Genomic DNA, 23499 nt, shown 5'->3' with positions numbered 1-23499 from the left:
TGAACTATGAAAAATAGTTTACAAACCACTATAGATACATTCAACATCACAAACCAAACAAAACACATAATGGCTTCCTAAGGTACAGGGAAGTATGTTTCTAAATTAGCTTTCTGGGATAATGTCTAGACTTACTCACTTGTTCATCTCATTCCTTTTGTGCAAGAAGAGGGCCATTTCTCAAATAACTACCAATATCTTTTATATTGGTAAAGGTAAAGGTTCCCCTTGCACATATGTGCTAGTCATTCCTGACTCTAGGGGGCAGTGCTCATCTCCGTTTCAAAGCTGAAGAGCCAGTGCTGTCCGAAGACGTCTCCGTGGTCATGTGGCCGGCATGACTCAACACCAAAAGCATATGGAATGTTGTTACCTTCCCACCAAAGGTGGTCCCTATTTTTCTACTTGCATTTTTTACGTGCTTTCAAACTGCTAGGTTGGCAGAAGCTGGGACAAGTAACGGAGCTCACCCCATTACGCGGTGCTAGGGATTCAAACCGCTGAACTGCCGACCTTTCGATCGACAAGCTCAGTGTCTTAGCCACTGAGCCTTCACGTCCCTAGTTTATATTGGTAGTTATTAATAAAAATAATATACCAGATTTACTATTCTTAATCCAATTGTGTCTTTGGGCATAGCCACAGTTTAAATCGGCTGCAACAGAACTAATCCTCTGCTCAACGCCTTGAGAGAGATATGTCTACCTTCAGCACAGTGCTGCCCTCTGAGGCTCATTCAGGATCACCCTTCAGTTTGTAATCTGACCAGCTCTACAACTTCTGCAGCTTCTGCATAGAGACTTGATCCTTCATTCAGCATGCAAAAGATATGGGTTGGTACACCACATTCTCGGAATATTCCTCCCTAGAGGAGTTTGCCTCTCTCCATCATTTATTCAGTACATAATAAAATCTATTCACCTGGGCCTTTTGTTGCCAATTGGGGGTGTTGGTGGATCTATTGTTAGTACTATGTGTGTATGCTTGGCATTTATTTTATGCGACTCTGGAGTGAGTCATACGTTGTGTTAACGTTATTAATACATACGTTAAATGTATATTTAGAGTGTGCGATATTCTAAAGCCAGAATATGTTTGTTTCTAGCTGTGCATGAAACAGAACACCAGATTAGCCGCTGGTCTGATTTAATATGGCTGTTAAAAACCACCACCCACCTTGTTGAAATTAAAAATAGAGGTTTTACCTTGCAGTCCATCTTCAGTATATGCTGGGCAATGACCTTTGCATCATTATTCACAAACAGCTCCTTCACTTTCTTTAACATTGTGGTCTCCAGGGGCTTATTTTCTAGGGGAAGAAGTTTTGACTCAAAATGGTTTGGCCTGAAACTAGAGACTTTCTCAATGGCAGGTGTGACAAAGATGGGACACTCTTTGCTTATCTCCAACTGAGCTGTGTGTGGATCCACAGAACTCAGCAAAGAGTCACCGTCATCCAGGATCAAGGATGAATGCGTCCCATTGTCCTTAGTTGTCAGATGCTCTACAAAGCTGTCCGTCGGACATAAAGATTGCTTTGTTGGCCTGCCCTCTGTGGGAAGAGCTGCATTCAGTTCACAATAGAGGACTTCCAAGCCTTGCAGTGGCCTCAGAAATGGCAGTTTACTGGGCTTCGGCGGAGGTCTCAAATGAAGTTGGCTGTCAGACCCCCTGAGGGCATCACTAATCTGCAACTCTGAAGCAAATCTCCGGAACACCAGGGGGCTCAGATTAGGTTCACTGCCAGTTCTAAAAGCCGGAGACTTCGTACAAGGACTATTTTCAGTTTCCGTTCCTTGGGAAGGATATCTTGAACCTGAAAAGTAAAGGGTGGGAGAAAAGAAGTGTGACGTTGCTATTTGAGGTATCAAGTTGAAGGTGACCAAAGCTTGATCAGAAAGTCAAAGAAGATGGGGGATTCCTAAAGTCCCTTGCCAGAATACGCATAGCCATGTTATTTCTCGAGAAGTGGACCAGACCTACTCCCGTATCTACTATTCTGCCTGACTTTAGGATATGATATTATTCTTTAACAAGATAATTTCACTGAAGTGAACAGAATTCACACCACAACTGAAGGTTGTGATATCAGTAGGCTGCACTTTGCAGAGGTAAAAAAAAAAAAAAAAGGAGAGGGCTGAGAGCAACTCTAGGGAGAGGAATCCAAATACAGGTAGTCCTCAATTTACAACAGTTCATTTAGTGACAGTTCAAAGTTACAGTGGCACTGAAAAAAAGTGACTTATGAGCCATTTTTCACACTTACAACTGTTGCAGCATCCCCATGGTCACATGATCAAAATTCAGATGCCTAGCAACTGGTCCCTATTTTTGACGGTTGCAGTGTCCTGGGGTCATGTGATCAGTTTTTGGTGACCTTCTGACAAGCAAAACCAGTGGGGAAGGCAGATTCACTTAACAACCGTATTACTAACTTAACAACTGCAGTGATTCACTTAACAACTGTTAAGGTCGTAAAATGGGGCAAAACTCACTTAACAACATAAATTTTTCATGGTTGTAAGTCGAGGACTACCTAAAGACATAGCGAGTTTAATGAAAGGGGGGATCATATGAAAATCCTGACAATTAGTCATAACATGGATTTTTAATAGTTATAGTTTATAGCTTTATTAAATTTATATACCGCCCTTCTCCCGAAGGACTCAGGGCGGTGTACAGCCAAGATAAAAAACCAGCAATATAAAAGTTAAAAACAATTTAAAATTATTAAATTGTTTGGCCCACAATCTAAAATAACATAAAATAACCCATTAAAAATAATATTTTAGGCCAGCCCTGCTTGATGGAATAATAGTGTTTTAAGGGCGTGGCGAAAGGTACGAAGGTCAGGAATCTGACGAATCTCCGGGGGCAGCTCGTTCCAGAGGGTAGGTGCCCCCACAGAGAAGGCTCTCCCCCTGGGGGTCACCAGTTGACACTGTCTAACCGACAGCACCCTGAGGAGACCCTCTCTGTGGGAGCGTACTGGTCGGTGGGAGGCTATCGGAGGAAGAAGGCGGTCTCGTAGGTACCCAGGTCCTTGGACACATAACTTGGACACACTGGAGAAAAAGGTGCCGACTGGGACTTTGAGCTTTGCTTGGGCAAATTATTGGGAGGAGAAAATAAGAAGAGAATGGGATTCTCTTAAGCTTTGGGATATGAGCTACATACCTTCTTGCATAGGAGTGCCACATCTTTAATATGTTCCCCTACAGATATTTTCATATGTGAACATAGTGAGCATGCCAGCCCCATGAGCTTTCTATTTCCCCTCCACCCCGGGCCTGTCATTATTTCCTAGTGGAAAATGTTTCAGATCACTGGAATTTGAATGCCACATATGTAAGTTGCATAGTTGAGGGACACTTGAGTGATAAATTCCATCCATCTACATACTCTCCCTGTTGACATCCCAGCTATACAAAGCAGCTGCAGTGGGAAGTCACTGTGTGGTAAATGAGATATTACCGGCTGTACAGTCAGCAGTGGAAAATCTCCAGGCCTTACGAGAAGGAGCTGATCTATAATTGACTCTGATGGGCCAAAGAAGAAATGAGGATTTTGTGACTCACTAAGATGAAAAGAATATTCTTTTAGAAAAGAGAAGCTGAGCATACAAGGACTTGTGAATGGCATGGACTCCAGAGACTAGCCCCTGTGTCATCCAGAAAGCCAATGGCCTCTAGAATATAGGACAAAACTCATAGAGTTATTAAAGTTCAGGATTTGCCAAATGGTCCACAAGCAAAGATTCTGCTGACATAAAAGAGGCTTGGCTAAATTGCAATATCAGTATGCAAAGTGGGAGAGACTGTCAAAACTTCTCATCCTCTTAAAGTAATATGAGGCAAATTCAGCCACTTCTCCTGTTCTCCTCTTTTCCTCAAAATTGTTTGGAGGAATGAATAAGGAAATGGGGGAACATTCAAACAAGGGAAATACTGATATACTGTACATCCAACAGTACCTGTACTGGTAATAATGTTCAGGGGGAATATATCTTATTTTAACACGATAGGGTTATACTTAGATGCAGTGGTGAAATCTGAACCGGTTTACTACCAGTTCGCTGGCTGCGCATGCGCAGTGCGCACCATGCACCAAATGCGAGGTGCGCACACGCAGTGCATGCCGAAAGGAGGCATGTGGTAAGTAGAACAGTGCGTGAGGGGTGTGTGATCAGCTGTGGCACGCAATCTTTTTTTTTTTACTTTTAAAAGCATTGCTTTTAAAAGAAAAAAAAGCCTCTGATGATCGTGCTGCTCACCTGGGATCGTCAGAGGCTTTTTTTTACCTTTTAAAAGCATTTTTTCTACAACCTCTTTGGCCGAAGAGATTATAGAAAAAATGCTTTTAAAAGTTAAAAAAAAAAGCCTCTGATCATCGCATGGCTCAGCTGGGCATTGGAGGGGGGAGGGATTTTTGCTACCGGTTCTCCGAACCACCCGCCACTATCGCTACCGGATCGGGCGATCCAGTCTGAACCGGGAGCATTTCACCACTGCTTAGATGGTAACAATTTTGTATTACGTTAAAATTATACACTAGACTTCGCAAATTAAAAAAAAAACAATCTGTCTGATTTCTCTCACTCTAAATAATTTATTCTATAATTAGTTTTGTTTTGCATTCCTTATTTTACTTTTGGAAGCTTGGAAATTATCAACAGACAGTTTAGAGAATCCCTCAGCTACTTCAGAGACTGGAAGAAGAATTGCTCAAAAAACATTTTGAAGCGCAAAATGTTCTTTCTTGAGAAAAAAAGAAACCATAAAATAAAGAGGAAATGGGAATTGGGAACGAAGTTATCACTTAATTTAAGTACTGAGGCCCACAATTCCTCTTGTTTTGTCAATTTATCATATTTTGGCCCTAAGGGTACTCCTCATGGAGATTCTCTGGACATGTTGGGATACATCTGTAAGACAGATGTTCTCTGCTACAACAAGCTAACATAATTATCATACTCTGGAGGAAGAGGAGAAGATTGAGTGAAAGAATCAGTTGCCATAGATTTTATTATTTCCTCTTTATGTTTTGGTTTTCTTTTTTTAAAGAAACCAAAACCGTATAGTCGGAGATGTGTGTTTGTTATAGTTCAATATAGTTGGAGGACAAAATAAAGAGACAGTCCCTAGAATTCTTGTCATTCTTTTGTTGAATTTTGTTGAATCCTGGCATGTTAATACTGGGATTTTGTTGCCTATGTGTAGGTGAATCCATATAGCACTTTACGTTTATTTTTTATCCTTAAAGCAATACATGTAGTAGTATTGCAATATATGGAACAACAGCTAGGAGATAGCAAGATCCTCATCCTTACCATTTATTTAAGGTAAAGAGTCCTTCAAGCTGAGTTTAACTTTTGGTGTTTCTTGCCAGTTACTACTGCCTTCTTCCACAATGTTTTTTTTTTTCAAATTCTCAATCTATCCTGCAGCTCTGAAAAATCCCAGATAGTCTCCCATCTGAATAATAAGAGGTTCCTGCAGATTTTATTCTGCTAGTCGTTGCCAACGACCACATAGGGGGGGGTGCTCCTCTCCATTTCGAGGCCATGAGCCAGTGCTGTCAAAGAGGTTTCCACGGTCATGTGGCCAGCATGACATCGTGGAACACTATTGCCTTCCCGTCAAAGTGGTACCTGTTTATCTACTTGCATTTGCATGCTTTTGAACTGCTAGGTGGGCAGGAGCAAGATGAAGATGAGCGCTCACCTTGTCCTGCAATGTTTGGGTCTCAAATCTGGGCTGTCAGCTTTCCAACCGACAAGCCCAGTGTCTTAACCGCTGAGCCCTCATGCTGCCCCTGAGTACTAACCAGCGCAAATTCTGCTTAGCTTCCCAAAGCAACTAACGTTGGCTACTTTCTGTTATCTGCTGGAGCATTGTTTATGCCTCTTTAACTCACTAATTTTTGTGATAGTTAGAAAATTCGCTTCAAATGTTACTTGGCAAATAAGCTCCTATATAGTGCGACCCTAAAGATTTTTACCTAAAAGTACATTGGATGAGATTGCAGTTTTTAGTTTATCTAAATTGCACCGTTCCTGAAACCAAAATAAGACACAGATAGGTGAGGAATCAAAGAGGCCATACTGTATTTATCACTAAATTAAGAACAGGAAGGTAATCTGGTTAAGATTGAGCTTCTATTAGGACAAGAAATGGATGAAGAAATACATATAGATATTTTATAGACAGAAGATATATTAACAGCAACCTACTGTCCCAACTCTTTACCTTTTTAATGTAGGCCAAACATACCTATTGGCAGATAGCTTTCCGATTGATGTGTCTTTAAGGGGAATCGCTTCTCCGGCATGTGATCCAAACATGCGGGCTGGCTACCACTTTTTTCTTTGTTTCTGAAACAAGGAAGCAATTGGCACAATGTAATTCAACTTTTTGGGGAATCTGTCTTCATCCCTCCGCATCTGATCTATTTCCTCTAATGCTCCACTGAGCTTCATTGGGTTCAAGGGACATGCAAAGTTCCAAAGAGAGAGAAATATTGTTTTTCAGAGGCCTGAAGAAAACTTTCCCTTCAAAACATGTCTGTATTGTTCAAGTAAGAGCATGGCATGTGCAGGAAGTGGATGCTCCTCTGGGAGCAAGTAAAAAGAATTCTTACAGCTTCAAATTTTAGGAAAGTTAACAGCATTCTGGAAATCCCTGATCTAAAGTAAGTGTTAGTCTTTCAAATGTTGGACTTTGTCTTGACCAGTGTTTCTCAACCTTGGGAACTTTAAAAAGTGTGGACTTCAACTTCCAGAATCTTGGGAATTGAAGTCCACACTTCTTGAAGTTCCCAAAGTTAAGAAACACTGGTCTAAATGGACAAAGACAGATAAGTCTGTCTTTAATATTTTATTTTTGTTTAATTTCTGTGCACCAGAACCAAAATAGCGTAAAGCCTTTAAGAAATCAAGCCCTCCCTAAAGCTTTTGTTATAAGTAGTCTTGCCTGCAATTATCAAATGTCACACAAAGTACAATAAACTAATCAACCCTCTCTGAGCCCAACTTGCTTGTGAACCCATGCCAGGGGTAAAATCCAGCTGGCTCTATCTGGCTTGAGTGGGCTGGTAGCGCCAGCGGCGTAGGTATGGCGAGCCGGTAGCGTCGGCCGTGGGAGGCTCCACCCACCTGCCCAGACATCATCACATCCCGGTTTTAACCCTCTGCACATGGGTAAAGCCTTCTGCGCATGCACAGAGAGTCAAAACCGCGACATGATGATGGTGTGCGCGCTTCCGAGCCGATAGGGAAGCCGGCTGCATTTTACCCCTCACCCATGCTATTGGTTCATTCACTGGTTCATTCCCATGCTATTGGTTCATTCACTGTGTCTCAGAAGATTGGATTAATGGAATAAAGCATGGTTAAATTAGCTAGGAATCAACAACTGGTATGAATGAACTCTACTGTGGTATCATTCTCAAACTGCAGAGGTTGGGTTAGAATATCAAAATTGGGGTAGTAAGATCAGCTCACCTCTTCCCACTCAACCTAGCCTATATGTCCTTACACTCAACCTAGCCTACTACACTTGAGAAAATGAGAAAGGAACCACACAGATTTCCTTGAGCTCCAGAGGGAGCAAAGGAGGATTTAAATTCGCATACATATACAAACACACACACACACATACCCACCAATGAAGGTATTGCCAATTGGTCGATCAGCTTGCCTGATTATTTAAGGCAACATAACCGAAGAACAAAAAAAAATCAGGAAATCTGTGCACTGGATTTCTGGACATGCTTACAATTATTTTAAATGGCTATAGAAGTGAGACATTGGCTTGCAAACACAGAAATGGATTAGGAAGTGCTGACCCGTTTGCATAATACAAATCCCCTTTCTTGACAAGGTACAAATTATCTTGGTCTCTCTTTCTCGCTCTCTCCCTGTGTAAATATTTTAATGGAGAGAAGCAAAGAGAGTCCCTAGCCTTTTTCTGCCACTTGAGCAAATACAATCTTGAGATGTATTTGAAAGCAACATGGCAGGGAGCAAAGGGTTAAAGGGCTTTTCCCAACCACTGGCCCTTTAGAGCTCTCTTCCAGCTTTCAGAGAGATGATACCTTTTGGTTCAGTTGCAAATCTTCTGCAACACGTTTGAACGAAAAAGGAGTGATTTTGCAAACCAATCCATAAATGTACCCCAGCTGTCCAACATTATAACCCATACGCAACAACCCCCTCTGGTGAAACCAAGTGGCAGTACCTTAAAAGATTTCCTTTGGCTAAAGTAGATTCTCTGGCCTGTCGATTGCACATATTAAGGCTCAGTCTTTGTGGGGTTTCTACTTGCCCCTCTGGAATGCTATCTTCTCTTGGCAGAACTGGAGAAATCCCGTATTTCTCCTCCAGGCATCTCAGAGGAACCGTTCTGTTTATGGGCTGAAATATAATCGCTCCGCTCTGCTTTGATATGGGCTTGCGATTTCCTACGTAACATCTCACCAGGCCAGGGATGGTGTCAAAGCCTTCGTCTTCAAAGTGAAACTGCACCCGACAGTGAGCTTCACTGAGCCGCAAGATGGTTTTATTGATCTTGAAATGCTGAGAGATGTTTTTCCACTGACAGGTAAGGACAAAATTGCCAGGACTGGAAAGAGAATCTCTAATCAAAAAGTCACCGTCTCTCTGAACGAGGCTCTCAGATACCTTTAAAAGAAAAACAAAAACATGCCTGTTTGAAACAAGAGGAAATTATCCATTGCTGGACCCCCCAGTCAGTTTTTTTTCCCCTGGTATATTTTTAGTAAAGATATACATACAACAAACTTCACGGCACAGTGTGGAAGAGTTAGATTATGTGTGGGACCAGCTCAGAGGTGGGATTTACTTACCTTCCCTACCGGTTTGCAAATGTGAGAGCGTGCGCTCGCTTCGCTCGCATGCACCACCTCTGCATGCGCACGGCCTTCTGTGCATGCTCTGTGCTCGAGCATTGCGTCTGGGCAGGTGGGCAGAGCCTCCCTCAATCGCCACTACCGGTTTGCCTGAACTGGAAAGAACCGGCTGAATCCCACCACTGGATCAGCTATCTCCAATTCTGCCCATCCCATGAGATCCAACAGGATGGCCGTGCACTGGGTTTCCTCTGTGAAACAGCATCAACTAAAGGGACCCGGCAATGTTCAGACTGGATTTGGCCTTTTTATTCCCCTGCCTGGGATAGGCAGATGTGGAAGTTTGATGGTATTAGAGGTATCATCGCAGGATGTAAGCTGTTCTGAGTAAAACTGCCTTTTGCAATTGACTGATGGTGAATTTGTCAATGCCAATCATTATTATTATCCAGTCCCTCAGCTTTTGTGTATTAAGGTTTCTGCCAGACTTTAATTTATATATTCTTTCTTTTCTGGCTTTATTTTCATTACCTCTGCCTTATGCAGACGTTTATTAGCTATTGTGTTTGAAGCTTACAAAAAGATTAAGCCTATTTTTCACAAGACAAATTCAGATTGCTTTATAAATACAAGACATTCCAAACTCCCCTATCTGGGGAGAATCATATTTCTGATTCTGTTACTTCTGAAATCAAGACCAAGGTTACTTGGCTAAAATGCAAGAATGTTGTGCAGAAACAATCCCCCATCAGCAGGAATCCCTACCCTACCCTACCCTACCCAATAGAGCAAGTAAACTGAACTAATTACGGTAAATTCCATTTCTTGAAGAAAATATATGCTGTCTTTCACAACAATCAGTTCAGTAATACTTGGTAATATGCTACCCCCATCACTCTGGAGTGCCCAGAGAGCATTCCATGAAGTTTAACAATTACCTAGATCATTTTGTTTTCAACTGAGATGGAAGATTTCCTGTTGTGTTTTCAATCTCACTCAACTACCGGTATGCACGGCAGCTATTACCAGGGAGACTCTATACCGCAATAATATTGTTAATCTCTGAGGCTGCATAAGCACTCTTAACCTTCTGACTGCTACAAAATCAGCATTAATATTCTTCTGGAATTATTCAGGGAACGCATATTAATTGGGAAAAGAAAACAAAGTGATCAGAACACAATGAGGTTTAAACATGCCAGTGCTAATAAAATGTAAAGCTTTGATAATGTTAAGCAACCCGATGCCTTCTACCGTGTTTCCCTGAAAACAAGACCGGGTCTTATATTAATTTTTGCTCCAAAAGACACATTAGGGCTTATTTTCTGATTAGGTCTAATTTTCGGGGAAATATGGTACTAAATGCATCCGTCTGGCTGACAATCTTAACTGGAGCTTATTTTGGGGATAGGGCTCATATTACGAGCATCCTGAAAAATCATGCTAGGGCTTATTTTCTAGTTGGGAAATCTATTTTCGGGGAAACACGGTAGATACTTGGAAGTATAATTCCTGTAATATTGGCCATGGCTGTAGTCCATATCATTTTGAGGACAACAGATTATTGATAACTGATGTAGTTTGACAGTACTTCAGTGACAATTTGATAGGTCAACCAATCCCATCATGATGTCCATTAGGATCAAACTATCCTTGGGGTTAATTGCACAAATACAATTACCATATATATATTTCAAAACTACAAATTGTAGCTACAGAAGGATGAAGGCAGTTGCTAGACCAAACCCTCCTTGTGGTAGACTTAATCTTAGAATGCAGTACTGCTGGCTAACTCTGCCCAGAGTCTGGAATTCGATCCTTATGGACTCAAGGTTGACTTAGCCTTCCATCCTTCCAAGGCTGGTAAAATGAGGACCCAGATTATTGGAGGTAATATGCTGACTCTGTAAATCTCTTAGAAGGGCTGTAAAGCACTATGGGGTGGTATGTAAGCCTGTAGGTTTTGCTAACCAAAACTCTCCCTCTGATACTTGTATTTGTATTGAGGACAAGTTCAGTGAATCCAATTTCTAAGGCATATTCCAGAAGACATCTGAACCACAGCAGGGTGAGAGCATTAAATGCTTTGTCCTATGGTCAGAGTGCTACTTTTTGTTCTTTATATATCACATTTTAAAAACTGCACATTTCCCTCACAGACAGACTCTGGGTGGTATACAGATAAAATATTGAAAACATAAACACTATGTATAAAATTTAAGAAGAGGCAAATGTTATTAAAAATTAGTTAGAAGACCACTTACAGCTTTAAATAATCTTTAGACCACCTGCAAGGACTCATTTGAAAAGTTAAAACATAAAATCAATATAGATTTTGCCCTGACTGCCACCAATGGGCAAACTCCAAAATATTGGATTGGATCTAGCTGAGTCAGAGCAGATTCATTAAATCAATGGAATTTAAATTGCTACATAAATATAATTAAATAGGATTCTAGACTATTGCAAACAATATTCTTTCATTGGTTTTTTCACAATTCTTTCAGTGACTTCTTTACCTGTATCTAACACACTTACTTGCAACATGAAATACTATTTTAATTGCCTTTCCTTTTTTTTAATCAGACAACCTTTAATTATCAGACATTGCAAGATTGGTTCCCAAAGGAGTAGTTATAACTAAGAAGATTTGCATTTTGATTACTAGCTAATGCTGTTTTAGTTGCCCAGGATTAAAATAGTAACAGCTCTTATCACTCAGGTACCAAAGTGCATATAGGTGTCATGATAAAAACCAGGTTGGGAACAGAAATGTAGTTTATTGCTTTTAACTATCTTACAAAATCCCTAAAACACAGGCATTTTGCAAAAGTCAGTACTATTATTTTCAGCCTGAATTAAGCTATTTCTCTAATCAGTTGTGTGCATAAGGTACTATTGGAATAGCAAACAGCAATCAGAATAAATTATGCAAGTTAAATATATTTCGCCTATTTTGAAATAATGTTTTCAAATAATTTGGAAGTCTTTTCTCTAGAAAAAGTTTAGCAGAGAACAACAGAAAAAGGACCCCCAAAATCATTCATGACAAATGCATGAGAGCTAGAAACATGCTTGTTTCTTTTAAAGAAAGTGATTTTTCAGAATACATTAGCATAAAATATGCAAATCCAGACAACAAATTCTGTGGTTATGCGGCAGTTTCATCAAAACCAAAAAACACTGAAAAATGACAAAATCGATAGCAGAACACATGGTGAGTATCAGAGGTGGATAACTACCAATAACTCAGATGTATTTCCAACAATTCTCCATCAAGGAACAGATCCCTACACCCTACCCCAGGGCATGTCAAAAGAACCAGGCCTTTGTGGCTTATGAAAACACAAAAGAGTCAGGGCCATGCAGACCTCAGGGAGCACAATATCTACAGGACAGGCACAGCTAACAAGAAGGTGCATCTTCTCAATCCCACAAGATACAATGGTTTACATCTTGGAGCACACCAATTAGTCCAGATCTTACTGGTCAGGCAGACACAACTGGAGAAAGACAATCCTCCATTTAACCATATCCTAAGACTTGGAATAATCCACTATGTTTCATTTTTCCACCAACTGTTCCTTTGTTCCACTTGCAGAAATCTTAAAGAGTAATTCCTGTAGCTTGTCTCATTAAAACCTGAACTGTTGTAACTACACGAAGTGTTGGCAGGATTTGGTTCTACAGATAAGCAGGGAGAAGACAAAAGACTCTCCAGGATCCCCTAAAAAATGAGACCAAAAGGAACACACCTGCCGTGGAATCCGCCCATGGTACCATGCGTGGCTCCGCAAGTCATCACTGCTCATCTGCAACTCTTCTTCCAGCTCCTTCTTCAGTTTTTCTGGGGAACTGTCCATCACTTGCTTCTCCTTTAAAAACTGCAAAAGAGAACAAGAAGGAAGGCGTGTTTATGTCGAATCAGGCCTTAAACAAGCAAAACAACAGAAAAACCTATCTAGGCAGAAACTTTCATTTTGCCTCACAAGTCAAGAGGTCTGCAATTGCCAGCCTTTGATCTTTAAGGAGCATTTGTTAAAACTGCTGCTGGGTGAGCAACTTAGGTAATGATTGCTTGCAAAGGGGTGGATCACTCATGTCCCACCTGGATGTTTTGGGATAAGCATGAGTGTTCTGTTGGTCATTTATGTCCTTTCCTGCACGGAATGCAGAAAGAAAATAAAAGAGGAAATGCACTTAGGAGCAAGAGCTGGGCTGAAGCAGAAGATTCAAGTTTAAACCTGTTGATCAGGGATGGTAGATTTACACCAAGCTCGCCCAACATACACATTTTGGTTATGTAATTAATTCATTTTCTAACTTTGCAGAATCCATCCTTAACTGAGGTTTCCAAGTTAGACTCAGCTTTCCTAAACGCCTCAAAGTATAACCAAGTGTGACATATTATGCAAATACATCTGAAAGGTCTTAAGGGTCAAGTTTGTGTGAATGTAACAGCAAAGACTGGTTTAAAGAGGAGCGAAGCGGGAGGCACCATTTATGCTTTATTATGAACTGTGATCAATGTATTTGAAACTCTATGATCAAGTATTGTAGGTCCTGAACACCAACTTCTGGGCCAATAATAAAAGAATTGGACCTATGGTACAGCAATTGCTCACAAGTGATTTACTGTAATTTCATTACTTCCCTATTTCTTATATATCAGTACGGTAACTATGTTACATAATCCTAGTTTGCTTCCATATACCTATACCAAGAGCCTGTTACTGACATATTCTCAGCAGCTTTGATCGTTTGTGCAGAAAGATTCCTATTCTTATAGCTGTTTTTGAAGAATATGCTGCAGACTTAATAGCAGCATGACTGACCTAATCTCCCAACTCCAGATAAAATTATTTTTGATGAAGCAGCAACAGAGTGCAGTGTGAAGCTCCTGGTTGCAGTGGGAACAACCCCATCATTGCTAATAATCCAGTTTCTTTTGCTAGTTCGTTGTGGATTTCTTAAAAACTGTAGAAACATAAAATCAATAATCCAATAATAACTGAGTTCCTCCATATCCTCTTTCAATCCTGTTTTGCCTCTGAGATAAAAAAAATAAATAGTGTGTGAGGGAATGAAGTGCTACGATGGAGGACATCGACAGTTGGCCATAAGAGAAGGTGTAAATTAGATCTAGCTTTCCTCTTTCAACAACACAATTGACCAGGAGGGGGCAGTTTAAACTTCAAATAATCCTGAAGCGGTTTGGTATTAAAGCAAAATGACAAGGACTTCATAATTGCACAGATGCTTATCCCACCCTTGATACAGTCGTGAGATCTCTGATAATTAGGAGATGCAAAGTTAAATTAAACCAGGGTGGTAATTCATGCTTTAAAGTTTCGTGAACATAGCCATAGTGGTATGGGAATTGTAGTCCAAAGCATCTGGAGTACTCCAAGCTTCTGCATTAAACCATCTATGAATTAAATTAAGCTTGTTTTAATTTAATCCCCCCTGCTTTAATTTAGTTCTGTTTTCTTAGATAACTCACAGGGATTGCAGTGGCATTTTAATTAAACTCGCAACTCTACTTACAGATTTTGCCTCAAATCAGGCATCAGTGAAAATGTAAATAATTTTACTCCTTTCAGGACACATCTGCTTTCTTTTCTATTTATGTTATTTACATTTTGCAGTTTTACCTGAGAACACTGAAAGAGCAACATATATCTTATGAAATTCCCAAATCATTATATAAATGGTTGAATCATGAAAAAAAAAATTCTTCAAAATAAAAGGTATCTGAAGCCACTGCACATGTTCTTGAAATAGAATTCTGCATTTTTAGGAAGTCAGTATACATTTGAAACGGAAACAGGCTGTCCACCTCTGAGTTAAAGAATGTCTGGCCAGGAATGGATAATCTACCACCCTGTAGGCTGTATGTATTCTCTCAACTCCTTTCTCCCACTAAAAAGTCATCAGGGAGAAAAGATCTCTTTAAGCTTTCAGATAGGCTTATCATTCCCTCAAAATTAAAAGGACCCCCTCCACAAATCTTCAGAAAATCCTAGAAATCATCATTTCAGCAAGACAATGCCATTGCCTTATCCACTGAAGCTCTTGGCTATGTATGAATGTGTGTGTGTATGTGTATACACACACACACACATATTAGTGTTGAATGTTGAGAGTACAGACACTCTGGACAGCATCTGTGTTCCAAAAGCAATGTTCTTTTTTCTTGCTGAAGGTCTTTGTCAAATTGGAAATATAGTCTACAATGGCCCTGTTCTAATCAAGATGTCTCCAACTGTCCTCTCTCCAACCTGCAGCTAATGTTTTTTTCACAGATATTTCATATCTGTGAAAAAAAAGTGGAGAAACTGAGGAGATCCAGGACCTGGGGGCCTCCTCATAATCACAATTTCACTAATCTGATCCCATCAGAAGCATTTAAAATATTTCAATTCTCCAGAAAAGAGCAAAACACAAGGCGTTCTGCAATTCAGCCACCCTTGATTGAATCAATGAAAAAGCCAACAAAAAATAACTAGACTCTCAGGCATTTGCAGCATCCTGCTGGTTTCTAAAGAAATCTCCGCTTACAGCTCCTGAGAAAGAAGCAGAACTAAGTAGCATTAAGTTGGAAACGCCATGAATGTACGCTGAAAGCTACCATGCAACAATAACCACCGAAACATTTTTCCCATGATTACAGCCTTTTTTTTTTTTTTTTTTAGTAACTTGGATGAATTCCCGGGCTTCTAGTGATGTGAATGAATCTTTATAGAACTTGAAAGACTAAAGGACAAAAGTTCTTATTCTCTAATCTAGCCTTTCTATGAATAGTCTGAAATCCTGGGAGCTTCCACTTTCCTGGATTCTTCTTATAACCATACAGTACTTCGATATATAGCATTTTTAATGAACTTCCAACAATTGTCTTTTTGAATGTAGTTAATCTATTAAGAATTAGCATTTAATCAATGTTTGGCAAACAGATTGTTTTTTATTCAAGCATCCCTTAATGAAGGATCAAACATGAATTTTAGTAGACTTATTATTATTCTTAATCCAGGCAGAAGAGACCAGGAGGGACAACCTAGCTTAGGATGTCATTTTTTTGTGGAGTGTACACCCAGGCTGGACCACAGGAAGCACTCTAGGAAGAACAGTGGCCTGAGAGTCTCAATTCAACCAAGCCAGAGGGCTTTCCGTACAATCCTCTAGGCTAGGGGTGTCAAACTCAATTTCATTGAGGATTGCATCAGGGCTGTGTTTGACTTCAGGGGGGCATGAGGGCATGGCTGACTGGGTGGGTGTGGCCAACTGGGTGGGCGTGGCCAGCTTGACGCCACTTCCCAAACTGCTGGCATGTTTCCTCTTCGCACTCAGTAGACAGGGCTGAAGCCACGCTGGCCAGATGTTTCCTCTTCACATTGAGTAGACCGGGCTGAAGCCACGCGGACTGGCCCCTTACATTTTCCAGGACGGCCCCAGATCCAACCACATCACAGGCTGCATGCGGTCTGCGGGCCTTGAGTTTGATACCCCTGCTCTAGGCACAGGCAGCAGAGAGGTGAGGCTTGACCAGGGAGATGGTCAGGAGGCTGAGTTAGGGTAAGGAGGAGGGCTGGGTATAGCTACCCTTCCACACAGTCTGACTTTACTAAGCAAGAAGTGAAAAAGAGAGTGAAGAAGTAAGCAAGATCTTTCTGAAAGGAAGGAAATATCTATCTGCGCAGCAAAGAGATAGGAGAAAAACAAAAGCAGAAGGTCAACCCCGCTAGGTAGACCAGATAGGAAATCCAAAAAGATTCAAACCAACTGATATAATATAATATAATATAATATAACAGAATCAAAAAGACTGTGTTATATTTCCTCCTCCTCCTTAAACTTCAGTGTACTGGAAGTTTCTGCCTCAGCTGCTTCCAAATATTATCTCATTTCTCTGGATTTAAAAAAATGTTTCAGCCGCTTTTGCTTTGGTAACAATTCTTGCTTATTTCCATCATGGTCATCTTCCTTATGTTCTACACCAGATTTGAGCTAATTTTATTTTATTCTAGATAAGATCTTGAAGGACCAGGTTGGGAAAAAAAATCTATGAGATTGACATCAACTTGATGCCACATAATCACCAAAGGGGCCTGTGAAATGCCCATCTGACCATGACTTGTTATATCACTGCTGGCGCATCCATTGACTCTGCTTATTGGAAACCAGTTATGGAGTGTGCAAGTGACAATTCCATGACCATGGGACATTGTGATGGTCGTAAGTGCAAAGACAGGTGGTAAAGTTACTTTTTAAGCACTATTATAACTTCAAACAATTGCTAAACAGGGCAGAAGTTAAGCAACGACTACTTGTTGGCCTCACGTGGGAAAAGGCTTCACAATGATTTGAGTTTCAGATGCCTTGTTTATAAGTGGGAAAAAAGCAATTAAATAATAGAAATGAAGTGTTCTTGCTTTTGTGATCTCTCTCTCTCTCTCTCTTTTTCTCTCCCTCCCCCTCCATCTCTCAGACACACACAGAGAGACACACACATCTCTTTTCATTACTATTCTGCACTTTCCCACATAGCAAAAGGACTGATATTATGTTTCGCCTCAAGTTAAATCATATGGCAGATGACTTCCAGATGACCAACTTTTCCCATCACCCTTTTATTTCAAAATAAAAGTAAAATAGGCTGTTTTTTCATGGACAACAGAATGCCACTGAAATCAGATTATGTTTAAATCTTTTATCTTGGGGATTCTTTACTAAGAGCCAGTCAGAGCTTGTCTAACCTGGTCAGCTATCCTGTAGGAAGGCCATCCTCCACAATTTATTCTGCACCAAACCCATTATCTCTAATGGAGGTAATGATTTACCTTACTAAATTGGCAGGCTACCAATCACCCTATTCTATCTCCTCTGTCCCCATGGCCCCTTTCCTCAGTCCTGGTTTTTTGGTGCCAGGGGATGGAAGACATGACAAGCTATGTGCTCTCTACAATGGTTAGAAAGACTGTAACACTACACACTGTCTAAGAACAGAACTTCCCCAATTGGAATGAACTGTACAACTGCCATACCCAAAGAGCCAGGACAAAATGGCAAGATCCCAAGGAAGGTGGGATTAATTCATTTTAATGGTGCAACTGCATCCCATTCTGGATAATGGTGAGTGGATCAACAATCCTTTGCAGATCTGGAATACAAAGAAGCTTGAGCCTAGGCTAGTTCCTAGACCAATCTTTCTCATTTCAGGAATTGTAGTCATGATGACCCAATGGAATAAAGGACACTAAACCTTTGTTTCAAATGCTTAAGCAAACTGGGTTATCTGAACTGTGTTCTATGTGTTTTTGTTTTTTTTTAAGATTCACACTTTTCTTAGGAAAAAAATGAGGTTGACTTCTGATCCACTTTCAGATAAACAGAATGGGAGTCTGGATATTACATTTATGCTCCACTTTGTCTTACTTCTCTCCCCTCCCACAAATATTATTGAGTTTTTCTAATGAGAGTGTTCATCTATTCCTTAACATTTTAGACAGCAATGTTACCTTAAAACAATTTGTCACCTATTTGTAAAGTGACTTTGATTCTAAATGGCACAGATGCCTCTAAAATAACACTACTGTTCTTACGTATGTTTTAAAGATATTTTAAAGATATTGTAGAACCAGTTTGATCTAGTGTTGGCCTAGGAGATTGTGAGTTCTAGTCCTGCTTTAGGTACAAGAGCTGGCTGGATGACATTGGCCAGTCACTCTCTTTCAGCTCAATCTATCTCACAGGGTGGTTGTTGTGGGGAAAATAGGAGGAAGAGGGAGTATTAGGTATGTTCACCGTCTCGTGTTATCTATAAATATCTATGGAGATTCTCAATCATCCAGGTCATGGTTGTCTCAAAGGTGCTTTTTTCAAAAAACAACAACAACTGGACTTTATTTAAATAAAGTCCAATTGCCTTTTGAAAAAGCACTTTTCGGATACCTATAAAGTAATAAAGGCAAGTTTTTTTTTAAAAAAAAAAACAAATTATATTGCTATATTGAACTAAGTTCTTCAAAAACAGTTAAGAATTAAAAATTTGACAGTTGGCTAAATGATGCCTTCCAGATTTGGAATCTTTCAATCTATGAAGAACTATGAATTTATTGTGCCTGGACTGTAACTAATTTTTTTTTAAGAAAAACTGATGATGTAAATATGGAAGAATGTCTTTTTTCCAGACTCTAAATACTGACTTAGTAAGATTTGTCATCTCTCACTCTTTGAAGTATGTTAGTATTATTCACAGTCCAATCATTAAAAAAAAGGAGTTACAAGACAAGCCTGAAGCAATTACTAGTGTGAGGAAGGCACCAAGTGAGTTCTCTGTGCAGAGATGTTCTTATTTCTCCTCAGATTGTACAAACTTTATACTGAAGGAGAGATAAGATCCAGTAATATGATTACGAGTTCTAGGTTCATTGTTAAAAAACTGAATCACAGTGTGGAAAAATGGAAGGAAATTATAATTTCAGTAGAGTGATATCTAATATGGGCTTTTTTATGTATGTTTAAAGTATAATTTAGGTATAGATATAATTCAAGTAGGGTTTTGGCTTTACTATTTTAGAATAGAATAGAATAATAGAATTGGAGGGACCTTGGAGGTCTTCTAGTCCAACCCCCTGCTTAGGCAGGAAACCCTACACCACTTCAGACAAATGGTTATCCAACATCTTCTTAAAAACTTTCAGTGTTGGAGCATTTACAACTTCTGGAGGCAAGTTGTTCCACTGATTAATTGTTCTAACTGTCAGGAAATTTCTCCTTAGTTCTAAGTTGCTTCTCTCCTTGATTAGTTTCCACCCATTGCTTCTTGTCCTGCCCTCAGGTGCTTTGGAGAATAGCTTGACTCCCTCTTTTTTGTGGCAGCCCCTGAGATATTGAAACACTGCTATCATGTCTTCCCTAGTCCTTCTTTTCATTAAACTAGACATACCCAGTTCCTGCAACCGTTCTTCATTTCCCTAGTCCCCTAATCATTTTATTGCTCTTCTCTGCACTCTTTCTAGAGTCTCAACAGCCTAGAACTTTGTTGGCTTTTTTGGCAGCTGCTGCACACTGTTGGCTCATATTTAAATGGTTGTCCACTAGGACTCCAAGATCCCTCTCACAGTTACTACTTTGATATGATTATATTTTACTTAAGATTTTCTTTTTCATTTTCAAGTTTCTTTGGGGGTTTTCTCTTTGCTTTTGTTTTTAGATAGTTTATTATAGGCCTTTATTTCATTTTTCTTCAAGATAGATAAATAGATAGATAGATAGATAGATAGATAGATAGATGTTTATTATATTTATATGTTCTACGTTATTGTTTGAATGATTGTTTTGTTTGTTTGTTTGTTTGTTTTTCTCTTTTTTTTCCTTTTTGTTCTGTAAAAAATCTCAATAAAGTCTATTAAAAAAAAAGAATGATAGATAGATAGATGATAGATAGATAACCTGTTTCCCCGAAAATAAGACCTATCCCAAAATAATGACCTAGCATGTTTTTTACGTGTGCGCATAATGGTGTTTTGAAAACAAAATGTTAACTGTAGTATGTTTTAAATTCAAATAAAATTAATGAACTAGATAGCAAATATTGGAGGGTTCATCAATAGAATGCATGGCAGTAGCAGAGTGGACAAAGATCACTATGGGTTGGAATGTGAAGCTGCTGGAGTTGGAATTGAATAGGCAGCCCTTTTTCCCTTTCTCTTTTGGCACTGGTTGGAATCAGGAAGGGGAAGCCCTGAGTAGACTCTCACAAATTAGTAGGCATTAATGACACAACAGAAACCTGAGGACCTTCTGTAGGCAGTGGAAAATTCAGTAATTTCTCAAAGAGATCCATCAGACAGGTTTTGGGTCATGATAGAAGCTTGAAGGAAGAGAGTTTGATCCCAAAGAGTAACTGCAAATGAGTAGAACAATTGCACCAAGATCATTTGTCAAGTCCCAAAGTGTTTAAGAAATGTTTGCTCCACCTTTATGAAGGCAAAGAGAGGGATGGATGGGTGGAGGGAGGGAGGGAGGGGGAGAGAGGGAGAGGGAGAGGGAGAGGGAGAGGGAGAGGGAGAGAGAGAGAGAGAGAGAGAGAGAGAGAGAGAGAGAGAGAGAGAGAGGGAGGGAGGGAGGGAGGGAGATTAGGTTATACCAGGGGTGAAATCCAGCAGGTTCTGACAGGTTCTGGAGAACCGGCAGCAGAAATTTTGAGTAGTTTGGAGAACCAGCAAATACCACCTCTGGCTGGCCCCAAAGTGGGATGGGAATGGAGATTTTGCAATATCCTTATCCCTGGAATGGGGTGGGAAAGGGAATTTTGCAGTATCGTTCCCCTGGAATGGGGAAGGAATGGAGATTTTGCAGTATCTTTCCCCCTGGAGTGGGGTGGGAATGGAGATTTTGCAGTATCCTTCCCCCTGGAGTGGGGTGGGAATGGAGATTTTGCAGTATCCTTCCCCCTGGAATAGGGAGGGAATGGAGATTTTGCAGTATCCTTCTTCCTGGAGTGGGGTAGGAATGGAGATTTTGCAGTATCCTTCCCCCTGGAGTGGGGTGGGAATGGAGATTTTGCAGTATCCTTCCCCCTGGAATAGGGAGGGAATGGAGATTTTGCAATATCCTTCCCCCTGGAGTGGGGTGGGAAAGGGGATTTTGCAGTATCCTTCCCCCTGGAGTGGGGTGGGAATGGAGATTTTGCAGTATCCTTCCTCCTGGAGTGGGGTGGGAATGGGGATTTTGCAGTATCCTTCCCCTGGAGTGGGGTGGGAATGGGGATTTTGCAGTATCCTTCCCCTGACATGCCACCAAGCCATGCCCACCAAGCCACGCCCACAGAACTGGTAGTAAAAAAATTTGGATTTCACCACTGGGTTATACCCATTTGACACCAGCACTTTATGCAATGACCACAGGGTTAAAGGCCATGGACTGGCCTTCAACCATGGACTGGATCGAGTGAGACAAGAGATCATCCTTATGAACAGCCTTAAGGAGTTTTCAAAGTACTAAGAGAAAGGAAGGAAAGCAAGACAACAATAAAGCAGGAAAAATAAATAAATTCGGTAAAGCAAAAGGACTAGCAACTCAAGGATGACATACTAATTTTCTGCCTATGAAAAAGAAACTAAAGGGTTTCGATAGGAATGAGGTCTAGTTGCATAGTAGCCATTGAGGCAAGGCTCCCATAAATTAATTCTAGAAGCTCTAGAACTTCTGAACTGAACAAGGATATAACTCACGCATGTGAAACACAGAAAATACACTGAAAACTCTTCTTTCTGTTAATGGCAAAGCCAAAGACTGGCCCTGCTCCCAAATACGGCCCTAGCTCTGAACTGTAGACAAATAGGAAGTCAATATAGAAAGGCTTGACATGTAAAATGAGCAAGGATTCCCCCAGTAAATTGTCCCTTACTTTTTTGTGTGCACGTAATGTCAAATCATTTTTCTGGCCACACATCTGGCTGTGATTCCATGTTCCATATGCCAACTTGGCTGATTTAGTCTCATTTATCAGTGGTTAAAAATAGATCTGCATGTGGGTGACCCGCATGTTACTCAGAACAACCTACCTGTTCAAAGCCTCTATTTTCTCATTCCTCACTCTTCGCTTTCATGATTAATATGCTTTCATGATGAAAGGCTTGTGACAGCCATGCCGCCACATTTGTGAAAATGACTCCGTTCACTGGGAATCATAAACCCAAGAAATCTATTACTGCTTGCAACAAAACGATAAACATACTTCAGATGTCATCTCATTAGGTTCCCAAGCAGTAGAACTCATTATTCTTTACTGCAAAAGCTATGATGGAGACATATAAGAACACATCCTTATATGTATTTTCAAACTAAAAATTGCATCTGATAAAAGACAGTATACCTTGATTAGGGCTCAGATCCTGTTCCTCTGAAAAACAGACTAGAGCAATTCTATGTTACTTGGTATGATTAGCAAGACAAATTCTGTTTCTTCCCCTGACTAATGCTGGCAATCCAGCAAATTCTCAGCAGCTCTTGGTGATTCTCCCTATAATAAAGCAGGCTCTTCTAATTTCCATACTGTTCATTATAACTCACAAGTCCCTTCCGGTTGTCTTTAATTTTACAGATGCTAATATATTAGTCCTAATTGGAGTCATGACCTGGGCCCACCATCTCTCAGACATATATTCTAATTTTGGCTATCCAAAATTAGAGATAGAAGATATTTTTTTCTATATCTAAGTTTAAGTTAAGAGAAGTTTAAAATATAATTTCCATGACTTTTATTAAACCGGAAGGAATGGAGACCTTGAAAGCTTTGTAGTGAATATACCAGGGCTATTTTAAGCAGCTGGAAACCTTTTAAATAAAAAACTTATATCTGAACAAGGCCAGCTGGGTTTCTTTATAAAAATGCTGCCCTTTCTCCTGTTCCCTGAGATAACGTATAGACTGAACCAATGGAAAGTTACCATGACAACACACAGCATCATTTTAAGTATTACAGACTCACAGCAAGATAATCAGCACAGTCAAGAACTGTATTTATGATTCTGCTTTGATATCAAATGTTAAGCCCCAAAATTCACATGGATGCTTTGATTCTAGTCAAAATCAAATAACAGCATTTACATTCTTAATTCCAAT

The 23499-nt window shown here is 40.1% G+C and overlaps 1 protein-coding gene across 3 annotated transcripts in view; it reads right to left on the bottom strand.

The window, feature by feature from the left end:
• Window positions 1-23499, bottom strand: part of BCAR3 (BCAR3 adaptor protein, NSP family member) — a 93557-nt gene that overhangs the window by 17671 nt on the left and 52387 nt on the right. For all 3 annotated transcript variants that reach the window (XM_034437305.3, XM_087891112.1, XM_034437306.3), the window contains 4 exons: window positions 12624-12752; window positions 8238-8680; window positions 6273-6373; window positions 1206-1816 (listed from right to left, as the gene is read on the bottom strand). In XM_034437305.3, coding sequence (XP_034293196.2) covers window positions 1206-1816; window positions 6273-6373; window positions 8238-8680; window positions 12624-12752 — 1284 coding nt within the window. The remainder of the gene's footprint in view (window positions 1-1205; window positions 1817-6272; window positions 6374-8237; window positions 8681-12623; window positions 12753-23499) is intronic.

The sequence above is a fragment of the Pantherophis guttatus genome, chromosome 3 (genome assembly GCF_059756535.1).
Source record: "Pantherophis guttatus breed Tessera chromosome 3, ASM5975653v1, whole genome shotgun sequence".
Taxonomy (NCBI): Eukaryota; Metazoa; Chordata; class Lepidosauria; order Squamata; family Colubridae; genus Pantherophis; species Pantherophis guttatus.
This window is presented reverse-complemented; position numbering and strand designations above follow the sequence as displayed.